This window comes from Alligator mississippiensis, chromosome 1 (assembly GCF_030867095.1).
Source record: "Alligator mississippiensis isolate rAllMis1 chromosome 1, rAllMis1, whole genome shotgun sequence".
NCBI lineage: Eukaryota > Metazoa > Chordata > Crocodylia > Alligatoridae > Alligator > Alligator mississippiensis.
The window spans coordinates 157,731,468-157,744,986 of NC_081824.1; the positions used below are offsets into that span (position 1 = coordinate 157,731,468).

At 45.6% G+C, this 13,519-nt stretch overlaps 1 protein-coding gene across 4 annotated transcripts in view; it reads right to left on the reverse strand.

Annotated features, from left to right (window-relative positions):
* Positions 1–13,519, reverse strand: part of RGS7 (regulator of G protein signaling 7) — a 504,778-nt gene that overhangs the window by 71,452 nt on the left and 419,807 nt on the right. For all 4 annotated transcript variants that reach the window (XM_059715793.1, XM_059715792.1, XM_059715789.1 and 1 more), the window contains exons 8-9: positions 12,286–12,362; positions 12,104–12,185 (exon numbers count right to left, since the gene is read on the reverse strand). In XM_059715793.1, the coding sequence (XP_059571776.1) occupies positions 12,104–12,185; positions 12,286–12,362 (159 nt within the window). The remainder of the gene's footprint in view (positions 1–12,103; positions 12,186–12,285; positions 12,363–13,519) is intronic.

Consider the following 13,519-nt stretch of genomic DNA (forward strand, 5'->3'; position numbering starts at 1 on the left):
AGTTTACAAAATTCAGCATACACCTGTATCTCCTTTGAACAGAATATGTTGTAGATGCTATAGCAGCATGCCTAGGATAATGTTTTACAGGCTTTGCTTCATTGCCTTTAGTTAATTTCTCAAACCAAAGACAGAATGAGGAAGGCTCCCCTGTCCTATGTTACCTGTTAGCTCTGTGTTCCTTGGGAACCCTGGCACAGTACCCAGCCTCTCTGATTCCTGAAGGATACCCCTTCCCCCCCCCCCAAAAAAAAAAAAAAAATGCTGCCTGAACCAGAACTGATCAGAAGAAAGACTTACAAAAAGCAATGAAGATGCAGTGGAAGACACACCTAAACTGTTCCGTACAAGGCTGACAGACAGCTCCCCTGAACTCTTGGACCAGAGGAGCACTACATGATGGGGGAATCTCTCCTCCAGATGTTAATCAACCCATACGTGCACACACCTACCCCAGCAGTTATCAGACCAATACTATTGTTGTTTCCCTACAAAAACCCCTATCCAAGGTCCAGTTCCTGTTCTTAGATCCAAATGCTGCACCAGTTCCACTGGGACTTCACCTTCTCCTTTCCTGCCTGGAATAACTTCACTGATCGTGTGGGGGGCTCTGCCAGTCTCAAGCACCCTGGACCCTAAACTGAATAGCTGGTCTACGAGCTAAAACAAACACCTGGGAACCTCGACCAGTTTAAGCTTCCCTGAGCAGTGGGACCCCGCAACTCTTTCGCTCTCCCTCTGTTTAAGCCCACTTTCTAAAACTCAGATCTGATTTAATCTCTCTTTTTCTTCCCCCTCTCTCTTACTCCAGGCATAGCTTTCTAAACCTGACTTCTGTTGATCAAACTTGAGCTAGATTTCCAAAATACCCAACTGAAACCATGTAATATTGTAACTATTTGGTTTGGTTATCTCTCCTTGTATACCTATTGCTACTAGTATCATTATAAGTTTCATATACCTGGAAATACAATAAAACTTTTATGGTCTCGCTGGTTGCCATACTTTCTCCAAACCTTGTTTACTCTCTTTTCCTCAACTTCCCCATTTGCTCTGCAGCAACACTCCTCTTACCTAGGCCAAAGATCCCTGTAATGCCCCAAAATCCAGCGGGGTCTGCTCATGAAGGGCATTACTACCAGGACAACTGTGACAAGAGACTGGGGGGTGCTGAGTCTGTGGCATATGAGGGTGTCATCTTGGAAGTGCTGATTCACCCTGCTTCTACAGACGTGCTCTGTTAATCTCTGTGTGTGTGAGTGTTGAACTGATCCTGTGGCTGGAGAAACCCAGCCCTGTTGAAACTAAGCCCTCCAGGGTAGCTTCATTGGCAGGTGGGGGCTTGCAGAAGGGAGAGATAGAGCTCCATATAGAAACACAAGTGACACAAGCAGTACTTTGATAGAATTTCAGAGACCCCAGAACGTAGCTCTAATAAATGAGTACACCCCAGGTGGGACAGGCAAATCTGGTAACACCTATGAAGATGTGACTTCCCCATGATCATACGTTACAAACCAAATACAAAACATTTAGCATCAGAACTCATGGTAGAGTTGATAACTTTTATTAGACCAACTAGATTTTTGCACAAAAAAACCCCATATTATTTATTTGCAAGCTTTCGGGCACAAGCACCCGTCTTCAGGCACAGGAAAATGGGTGCCTGTGCCCGAAACTTGCAAATAATTTTTGTTCTGCTGCAAAAATCTAGTTGGTCTAATAAAAGATATCACCTCTACCATGAGTTCTGATTCCTTTTGCCTCTAGACCAATGCAGCTTTAACTTAGATACCTGAAACACTTGGCATGAAACTTTCAAACTGAGGAATTGCTAATAGGGCTGGATGACACAATTCATATTTGCCTCACTCAAATATGTAAGGCAGAAATGGTTTGGCTTTATTTTGGGTAAACAAGACTTGGCTCAGAAGCTTATGGGATTTGGAGTGTGCAAAGAGAAGGATGTTTCCCTGCTACCAAAATTAAATTCAGTAGTTTGCAATGACCTAAAAGCTTAGCTTAAAAGATGGGCTACAACTTAATAAAAAATAAGAGAAGTGTGGGTACCTGATACACACATATATTCAAACATATGCATGTGCATGTGTGCGCAGAAAAAAGAAAAGAAAAACAAACACTGAAGACTCTCTTGATAAACTCTGATTAGATGATAATATTTCTTATTAGGTCTGATACTGGGGGTAGAGAGGACAGAAATGGAAAATGGAAAGACACATTTCATGAGGTTATTTTTTTAGGAATTTCAAACTAAAAAATTAAATAAGGAGAAAAGCCAGGAGAGAAGTGATTCTTACATACAAAAAGAAACATTATCATTTATTGAATTGCTACAAAGAATATTATTATGAACCCCCCCCCCCCCACATTTCTTGGCAAATTAAGAACATGATCTAAGCTGTTAAATTTTATGTCACAAATGAATCGATCATTGTGTTTGCCACTAGTCATGCTGCTACCTTTAGGAACTATATTCACTAAGTGGAATTTGCCCTTCTGCATTAAATGATATATGTAATATGTTTGATTTCTGAACACTGCTTTAGATTGAAAAGTTTGTGGATGAAACGGTTACTTTCTGCTGTATCAAGACACTTTCAAATTTATTTGAATCCTAAATCCTGTCCAGTGGCCCTTTATATTGTATTTGAATTTAATTAATTTATAACCCGGTGAAAAAAATGCATTTAGTTAAAGGTTTGTAGCAGCAAAGTGTTAAATTTCCTTGCTCACTATTTCAAAGAGTTAGGGCCCTATTACACCTTACACTGTGAGCTGCTGAAATATTGATTGGTGTTAGTGCTAGCTCAAGTTTGGAGCACTCACATATTCAGGCCAGCAGGGCCCCAGAGAACTGAAAGATAAGAATCCCACCTCTCCCCATTCTGGATGTGCAGATGGCATGGGCAGTCACAAGGAAGTGTGGGGGCAGTAGGAGCCCATAAGCAGGCAGCTGGGAAAGGGCAGTATGCCTGGTATGAGCCAGCAGGTGAGTGGGTGTTGGGGTGTTTACACTAATGCATAGCCTAGAGTGGCTACACATTAGTGAAACAAGAGCTGGGCAACACAAATCCGAGATAAACCTAGGCTAGAGTGGCATAAATTTTAGCTGCCTAAAGAGTGCTTAAGACTTATTTTAGGTGTTAATAGGCATTTATACACATGCTCCGGGATTGGCGGGGGAGAGGTCACTTTAATTAGACAGGCTCTCGGAGCCACTCTAAAGTGCCTGGAGTGTCTCATGTATCAGTGTTCCTGTGCTTTAAAATGATGGTAGGATCACTTTAACTAAAGTTCATTATTTAATGAGATTTAGTTAAAGCACTCCCACCACCATCTTTAAGCACGGGGACACTGATGCACAAGATACTGGAGTCTGCTGGAGTGTGGTAATTACCACGATCCAGCAGACTCAATTAATCCAGAGTCTAATCGCTCCAGGAGCTGCCTAAAATTAACGTATAGCAAGACATTAACACCGATCAGTATTTGAGCAGTTCAAAGTGCAACATGTAACAAGGCCCTTACAGGAAGCCCAGGGGGTAATACACTGCATATGTATTTGATGTGAGATTGAGAACATTTCAGAAGAGCTTTTTAGTACCTGTTTGTGGAATTTAAACAAGCTGCAGGATTATGGGTTTTAACTGTGATAATAATTCATGAAGGTTACATGTTCTCTCATAAAAACATTAATCAGGGGTATGACATTTCTTTTCAAAACAAGAACAACCTCTGAATTTCTTTTACCTTGGAAAGAACTGGACTCCCCAAGTACAGCTTGATTTATAACGCTATATTGTTCTAATCCTTTGTCCTATTTTTTAGCTTTATTATTTCTAGAAGTTTTAGAGGTTGGTGATACTGTTTCTGGGGTGCAAGAGGAAAAAAAAGAGCCCTTTATGTCTGCATGGTGGTTACTGGTGGGAGTGCAAATATACTCAAGCTATCTTTTTTCCAGGCAGCTCACGTACTAGTTACAGTGATATAGCATAACATTCAGTGAGGTCAAGCTACCTGAGCAAGTACAGTTCATACAGGAATGTGTCACACTAGCTTTACTACTACTTGAACCTGAGCTAGCTAGGTACAGGCTTGCTCAAGTAGGCCTACATGTGCTACTATTAACATGAACAAATCAACATAAAGGGTAGACATGCCTTTGCTTGAATTAAAGAGATGTATAAAACAATAATGAGAAAGTAGGAGAATGTTACATTTGGAAGACATATTACATAATCAAATTATTTCAATAGATCAAATGTTAAAATGAGGGTCAGCAATGAGATATTAAAGCTATTCTCTTTCCCTATAAATGAACATTTTAAGCACAAATAACCCAGTTGGGGGGGACCCCCTTCTCCACTTGAACATACTTTTTCTGTTTTATCAATCACTGTCCCACATAACAAGTTTAATTTTCTTAGCAAAACCTTGTAAAATGTATCTACTACATCTAACCAGGTCAAAAATAAAAATAAAATTAAAATTAATTGCCTCAGTCACTTATAGTCAACTTTCCATGAGCTACTACACAGAAATAACCTTCTATAAGCATCTATAGCCTTCTATAGTGTTGTCTTTGATCTGTGAACACAACTCTCACTAAGAGCTCCACTGTGAAATAAAGACATTATTAGGTCAGTATGTAGCAAGCAATCTTTCTACATCAGACATTGGTTCACTTTTCTTGATCTTAGAGCTGCGTTTGATATTACTGGCCAGGACATCACATTTGATCTCTTGGCACACTGGGACTTTTGTTCTCCTGGTTTCACTCTTTTTCAGTTGTTCTCTTCTGTGACTCCATCCTACTTTCAGAGCTCGTTGCTACAGTATCTCCCTTGATCTATGTCCTGACTTCCTCCCCTTTCCATTTTATCATCTTTACCCATCTCTTTTCTGAAATCTGATTTGGATATAGCTTCTGTTCATTATATTCTAAGTTTATAACTGCTGTAGTGATGCTCTAAAACAAGCTAAAAGATGCCAGTTTTCTCCAAGAAAAAAATCTGGAGACCATGGGATTGTTTTATCCCTAATATACTGAAGTCTTTTATGGTTTTCTTTTTCAAACTGTGAAAAAAAATTAAAGTTTTGCAAATCTGCTTTCACTAACAATTTCCAATGATTGATAAATCTCTTTTTGGAAAACCAGAGCCACAATGATCGCTTCCCCACTTGTGTGGTTTGTGGTTCTTGGCTCCTGGCATGCTGAACCAGCAGGGGCACAAATGGAGGAGTGGAGACACTGTAGACATCAACCAGATCACCTCCCTGGAGGACTAAGCTTCTGTTTGTTCTGGTGCATGCTATTGTAGCATGTGCTGTGCTGCTTTTTTATTCCCCCCGCCCCTTTTCCTACTGGGACATCCTGGTAGCAAATTTTGCTTCCGCACTGCAAATTTACAGCACAGGGCGCACTTCAACATTCCACATGTGTGATTTGTGGTGCCACAAAGATGATTGTGGTGCCACAAACTGCATGTGTAGAATGTTAAAGCATGCCCTGCACTGTAAATTTGCAGCACGAGGGAAAAATTTGCTACCAGGATTTCCCAGTAGCAAACAGAAAGAAAGCAGCACAGCACATGCTACAAAAGCATGCACTGGAACAAACAGAAGCTTAGTCCTCCATGGAGATGATCGGGTTGCTGTCCAGACCATCTCTACTTGTTCATTTGTGCCCTGACTGGTCCAACGTGCCAGAAGCCAGGAGACGCTGAGCAAGGGCAGTTAGTCACAAACTGGGGGACAGTGTTCTGCAACAAAACACATGTGCAGAGGTGTGCGCTGTGGCACAAGGTAGCGGCACAAATCTGTGCTGTTACTATTTGTATTGCTGCAGGTGCCATTACTATTTGTGCTGACACAGCCAAAAAGGAAAAAAAGGACCCTCACAAATAAACAACCCAAAATTTTCATCCAGAGTTGGAAGTTTCAGACTTCTGCTTTCAGGGTCCTATCATTATTTCACTGAAAATGTTTCCTTAAAAATACACCTTTAATGAAAAAAATTGTACCAGTTGAAGCACAAACAGATTGTCAGCTATTTTCTCTCTCTCTCATAAACTTTTCAGCTACTGAATTTAAAACATTTCAGTGCTTTCAGAATGAATGCCTTGACTCTTACATTCAGGGCCTAGATTTCTATTCAAGGCCAAACTTTTACCAGCCATATTTCATGGGTTTGCCTACAGTCATATTAGGAAGATCAGCTATTGCACCAGCAATATCTGACCACACTTCAATCAAAGACCTTAATCAGATTTTCTTTCATCTTGTCCTGGGTCCTGTAATGTTCTCCTCTATTGTCTTTCTATATCTTAGCTCTCTAAACTTCAATGACTTATCCTCTCTCCTCAATCTGGAAATAAGAATACAATATTTTTGGATCTCTTTCTGAATACGGGGCTAAATCTCTCCTAGTCTTCAATGTTCTCTGAATCTGGAGATGTGTTTCATATCTTTCTATTTTCTAGTCCATTTCTTATGGATAGCAAATGCCAGATAGCTTTCTACCTCCCTTCTTTACCTTAGAATGAAAAGTAGGCAACACTATGCTCATCATCCAGAACCTCTGGTCTACTTTTCTGTATCTGACAATTATTTTCAATCTTCTCTCAATATGTACCCCCTCTAAATCCCCTGGATCTTCACTTAAGATTGATAAATCAAAACAAGTCTTTCTATCGTCTCCAAGCTCATCCACTCCCATTAGACTTTTCACTCTTCCTATTTCTGAAGTTCCCACTAATCTAATTTTACTAACCAAAAGCCCTTAGTGGAAATGAATTAGAATGGTCACATTTATTAATGTATAATAGTTACATTTTCAGAATTCTAAAGTGCTATTTATAACAAATAATAGCTTTAAGTACGATTTGTACCTTGCCAGTGTTCTTCTATAAATGCCAATGCAAGATACTGTCCTTGTGGTATGGCTTAGGGGTTTGTATGTTAGGCCCCACACCAAGAGCCTGTGAGTGCAAGGCTAGGTCTGTGCCCAGAGCCTGCTCTGTGCATGGGTGTGCAAAAAAATGTGGGTGGCAGATTGGCTAGATGGTCACACCCAGAGAGTGGTGGTGGACAGGTTGTTTTTGACCTGGAGGATGTGGGCAGTGGAGTACCCCAGGGCTTGATCCTGGGACCTGTACTATTCAGCATCTTTATTAGAGATCTAGATATGGCTGTGGAAAGCATGCTGTCCAAATTCACTGATGACACCAAGTTGTGGGGTGAGGTGGGCACGCTGGAGGGGAGGGACAGAATCCAGCTAGAACTAGACAGGTTACAGAGGTGGGCAGACGAGAATAGCATGGAATTCAATGCAGACAAGTGCAAGGTGCTGCATCAAGGGAGAAGGAACCAGCAACACACCTATAGGCTGGGGAACTCCCTTCTTGTCAACACGGTGGCAGAAAGGGATCTTGGAGTCATTGTTGACTCCAGGGTGAACATGAGCTGCTAATGAGAGGAAGCAGTCAGTAAGGCTAAGCGCACCTTGTTGTACATCTACAGATGCATCACAAGCAGGTCCAGGGAGGTGATCCTTCCCGTCTGTGTGGCATTGGTCAGGCTGCAGTTGGAGTACTGCATCCAGTTCTGGATGCTGCACTTCAAGAAGGATGTGGCTAGCATTGAGAGGGTCCAGAGGAGGGCCACTCGCATGGTCAAGGGGCAGTGGGGCAGGCCCTACGAAGAGAGGCTAGAGCAGGGTTGGGCAAAATATGGCATGTAGACCAGATTTGGCCCACAAGGGCATTCTATCCGGCCCTCAGGGCCCCTAAAAATTTAGAAAATTGATATTTATCTGCCCTTGGTTCCTGTCAAAAATGACAGGAACCAAGGGCAGTAGGACACAGGGGAAGCCCTGCGGGCTCCCACAACAGCAGGGCCCACCCAGCTGGAAGCCCCAGCAGGGGCTTCTGGACTGGGACTACGTGGCTGCCCTGTGCTGGAACCTCAGGTAAGGTGGGGGGAGGACCCCAGGGAAAAGTAGCTCAGGGAAAAGCTGAGTGTGGGGGGGAAAGCAGCCCCTCACCTGCCCCGTGACCAGTGCCCTGCACTGTAGCTGCTCGCAGCCTGCCTGGGACTGCCTGTGTTTGCTCCGGACAGCCCCGTGAGGACTGCAAGTGGCTGCAGCAGGGAGCGCAGGCCACGGGGTGGGTGAGGGGCTGCTTTTCCCCCCCCATGCTCAGCTTTTCCCTGGGCTACTTCCCGGCATGGAGAAAAGCGGCTCCTCCCCTGCCCTGTGGCTGGCGTCCAATGCTGCAGCCTGTGCAGGGCTGTCCAGAGCAGGCACAGGAAGCCCCAGGCAGGCTGCGAGCAGCTGCAGCACAGGCACCGGCCATGGGGCGAGAGAGGGGCCACTTTTCCCCCCACACTCAGCACCGCCTTGTAACCCGCCCCCACTGCCAACCTGGGCCCCACACCGACTACAGGTACACCCGTTGGGGCTGTGCATGGCGACAGCAGCTGCAGCCCCCCTTGCTGCACCAGGCAGTGTTTGCCACTGTTGCCTGTGGGCTGCCCAGCGTGTGAGCTCTGGGCGGGCAGCAGCAACCAACACTGCCTGGCGTGGCAAGCAGGGGGGGCCACAGCTGCTGCCGCTGATGAGCAAGCCCGGAGCCGGCGCAGGGCCCAGGCTGGCAGTTGGGGGTGGGTTTCAAGCTGGTTCTGAACATGGAGAAAAGCAGCCCCTCACTCGCCCCGTGGCCAGCCCCCCATGCTGCAGCCACTCGCAACCCCCCTGGGGCTGCTTGTGCCTGCTCCAGACAGCCCTGCATGGGCTGTGAGCACCTGCAGCAAGGAGCACCAGCCATGGGGTAGGTGAGGGGCTGCTTTTCCCCGCACTCAGCACCAGCTTCTTCCCTGCCAGCGAGCAGGGGGTCAGGGCTGTGTGCTGCCCCCTGCCTGTACCGTGGGGCTGGAGGGCACTGTGTGTGTGTGGGCAGGGAGCCAGTTGGAGCACCAGTGTCCCAGGGACAGTGCCAGCAGGGCCTGGAGCAGGGTGGCAGGAGCACAGGGTCCCAGCCAGCAGGGGCTCTATGAAGCTGGGCCAGCTCCCCCCTCTCCCTGCTTGTGCAGCCCAGCCTGGCTCCACAAACCTCTGCCAGCCTGCACCCCACTTTGGGCCCCACCAGTGCTGGCTCTGTGACATTGGCCCCAAGACATTGGGACATTGGTCCCACGATGGTGACCAGGGGGCAGGGCACCTGTCAAGTGGGGTTACCCATGCAGCCCTTCACAGCCTGCCAAAACTGGGTAAGTGGCCCTCCGCCCAAAATAATTGCCTGCCCCTGAGCTAAAGGGTCTGAACCTATTCGGCCTCCACAAGAGAAGGCTGAGAGGGGATCTGGTGGCCATTTACAAACTCACCGGGGGGGAGCCAGCGGGAATTGGGGGAGGCTCTGTTCCCCCAGGCACCATCCAGGGTTACTAGGAATAATGGCCACAAATTGTTAGAGAGAAGGTTCAGGCTGGACATCAGGAGACATTACTTTATAGTTACAGCTGTCAGGCTCTGGAATGGGTTCCCAAGTCAGGTGGTAGTTTCTCCTACCTTGGAGGTCTTTGAGAGGAGGCTGGACAGATATTTGGCTGGGGTGATATGAACCCAGCACCTGTTCCTGCCCAGGGCAGGGGGTCGGACCTGATAATCCATTTAGATCCCTTCCGACCCTAAGCACTATGATACTATGCCCTCTGTATTCTATTGAATTAGCACTCATGTTCAGTACATACTTAGGTGTACAAGAAGTGAAAACTTATTAATCTCCATCTATATATAATACAGAAATGCAAATAAATGGGGCTTCCAACTCCTTATTTAATCACTACTTTAGTGCCACTTAGTGTTCTTCCTTGAAGTCATTCTTCCCAAAGTGAATTAATGATATAATTATCTCAGCATTCTTTGAAAATTAAACATCAGTCTATCCACAATACTAAGTGGAGAAATGACAAATTGCACATTCTGCCAACAAAAAGAGAACCACTACCTGCCTTGGAGTTATCCAGGAGAGCCCTTGCTTGGAAACTTCGGCCTTGCCCAGTCTCTATGATATCTACACAAGTACTCTCAGCTGGCCCAGATGTGGCTTCTAGAGTGGAAGGGAGCCCAGGCTTCTTCCAACCCTAAGAGTAAAGCCTTGTGGTCTCTGACCCTCCCTGCCTCTCCCAGCTCAGCTCTTGAGTTAGGAACTTTACTCTAGATAAGAAGAAGTGTGCCCTGAAATTCCAAGCAACAAAACAGACATCTTCTTGTCAATAAAGGCATTTACTTTGTTACCCAGTTCAAAGGCTACCCAGCCAAAGGTTCTCTGTGCCCACCAAATGTCCAATAAGTCCCCAGATCAGCCTGTACAATCCTGAGCATGTGAAAGCTAGCTCAGGGGTTCACTGGCCAGTCCACATAGCTGCAAGTGCCAAAGTTGCTCCACTGTTCACTCCCTTTAGCCCCTCCCAGACCACAAGCCAACACCTTCCTTTTTTGGTTGCCCTGCCCACTGCCATTTTCATTTCTCTCTCTTCCCTTGATGGCTCCAGGGTGTCACATGCATTTCAACTCCTTCAAGAATCAACAGGGCTATCCAGTAATCCATTGATGCTGGAAGTCAATCTCATTTCCTCACACAGTCAGCTCTGGGACCTGGCAGGGACTCTGTTAACTCTCCTTTCCCTGTGTATAAGCTAGTCAGGCTACCTGACACATGTAATATTATTACAACATGAACACATTTAAAACATATTTTACAATAAAAACCATCATCTGTTACCTCCTCCCTCAAAAAACCCTAAGCACATACTCCCAAATATTCACCATTTTGTACAGGCAGTCCTTAGACTTATGGCGCAATTGGTTCCTGAAAATCACGTCTTAAGTCAAAATGTCATAACTCAGAACCAATTTTCCCGTAGGAACAGTGTTACAAATAGGGGATTGGTTCCGTTATGATAGTTGATACATCTGTGTGCAGCTGGTAAGTGTGATGTGGTGGGAAGGGGGGGGGGGAAGTGAAGGGGCGCAGAGCGCAGATCAATGTCCCCTGCGGTGAGGGAGGGGCTGGGGCAAGTGCTGCCCAGCCAGGACTGGATGGGCATGAAGGTGGGGGGTGGGGACGGCACCTCCCACCACTGCACACTGCTCATCTGGCAGCTCAATGGGCAGTTCCCACTGATGCTCCCACCACTGGTCTGGGAGGGCATGTGGGGCATGTGCCCCCAGATCTGCATGAGGTGGGGCAGGCAGGGCCATGGCTGCACTAGGCTGCACTCTGGGCAGGCAGCGGCTGTCCTGGGAGAGCTGGCTATGCTCTCCCACCACTTGCTCAGCTGGGGTGGGACAGGCATGGGATGGAGCTGTTGCATGGCCTCTGGGACAAGTGGCAAGTAGAGGTGGGAGTCATGCCCCCAGGACAAGTTGTGGCATTATCCCATACTCACACCTGCCCTGGGCAAGTGGCAGAAGGACATGGGGTGTAGTGTGACCCCAAATTGGGATGGGGTGGGTGACATAGCAGGGGCTATGGGGGGCTGCAGCCACCCAAAAATTCAATGTAGCCCCTGTCACCCACCCACAGCACAGCCTGCTGCAGCCCCAGCCCCACCATGTGCAGATCCAAGGGCATACGACCCCCTATGCTCTCCCGAACCAGCAGTGGGAGCAGCAGTGGGAACTGCCAGTCAAGCTGCCAGATGAGCAGTGCACAGCAATGGGAGCTAATACCCACCCTCCCCCATGCCTGCCTGGCCCCGGCTGGGCAGCACTTGACCCACCCCTGGTCCCAGCCCCAGCCCCAGCCCCAGCCCCTCCCTCACCATGGGAGGCACTGATCTGCCTCCCCATGCCCCTTCCCTTACCCTTCCACCACAGCACACTTACCGGCTGCACGCAGCTGTATTGACTGTTGTAAAGATGAAACCCACACCAGAACATCAGAACAGGATGTCAGTTTATAAAAGTTAAGTCACATTCATCGCAACTCGAAAAGTCATAAGTTGAGGAATGCCTGAACGGAGTCTGATGCTACTCATTTCAAATGCTAAAACTCAACATAAAATCCATGGAGTTACTTACCACAGGTCTGTGTACATCCCAGAATGCTCTCTCCTGACTATCAAGGATTTTTCTTTCTATCTTGTCTCTTTTCTTGTCCACTCTGTCAATGTTGTGGTATATTTAAGATGAACAGTGTTAATAGTGGTACTCTTTAGAATATTCAATGACAAATCCAGCAACAAAAATTCAATAGAACTTACTTTGCTTGTGCTTCAGCTTGCATGAAAATAAATTCCCATTTCCGGGCAAATGCTCGTTGTAACCTGGCCAAACTTTCCTGAAAATACATCACAGTTTAAGGAACTTAATTGTAGATTTAGATCAGTTCTAGTCTCTACAATGGTAGCTTATCTTTCATACATCACAAAATGATATTGTGGTCAAAAACCATAATGTACATGCTAGCATAAACACAACCTATTTGTTTGGAGTAAGGTACCTGCTTAACAGAAAAGGACAGAATGCCAGGGATGTTTGTTCCAATTCACTTTCTCTTTAAGCTTTGAAAAAGGGTGATGAAAAAGCTGAACACAAATTTAGGGGGAGAGTCTGGTGCTCTTGCTAAATTGTGGGCATTGAGTAGACAGTTATGGTGCTAATTCAATAATACCCTCCAGTTTTCAACAGCAGCGCAGTGTGGGAGTATAGCAATAGCATTTGCATGATATTGCCATTAATCTACTTTAGAATATCCATTTGTCTTCTCTGTGAAGTGTTAACATTGAGTAAATATGGGCTATGGTACTACTAGAGATTGCTGTTGCCAAACATTATAAGGAGAAGTGATTACTATTCTGGGAACATAAAACCCATCTCAAGAAAACTGGCCATGCATGATTTAATTAAAAAAAATCTTCCTGAAGACTGTAGCTATCCATTTCTGTACAGAAATATACAGAAATCCAATATGTATCATTTTCAAAGCCTTGGTGTAAGTCTTCCCTCGGGTACAGTAGTAAAACCGGAGGATCACTACATCTCCCTCACTTGTATACAATGCGCTGGCTCTTGTGAATCCCATTCTTAGGCACCTAACTCTGACTATTTTCTGTATTGGGAACTCAGGAGCTTGACTCAAGTTTATGAATTTCATTCTGAGATCCAGGAGTTTAAAGGTCAGGTGGTGATACTGGGTGTATCCATGTCTCTCTGTGGATGTGGGCATGAGAATCTGAAGGTACGTGGGCAGAATTTAGGCATTTATATCACAAAAAAAGAAAGAAACCAAACAGATGCTGCTCTAACAGCTGCAAAACTATTGAAGCATCTAGATTCATTAGCTTATAGGCTTGGTCCTAAACAATCTAGATCAAGAACCTAGGACTTGCCTATACACTCTTGTGATCCAGATGAGACATGGGAGATACCTAAATTCTAGCCAAATCATCTGTTTTGCATTCACAAAACTTGCCTAACTGCCACTATCATCACTAT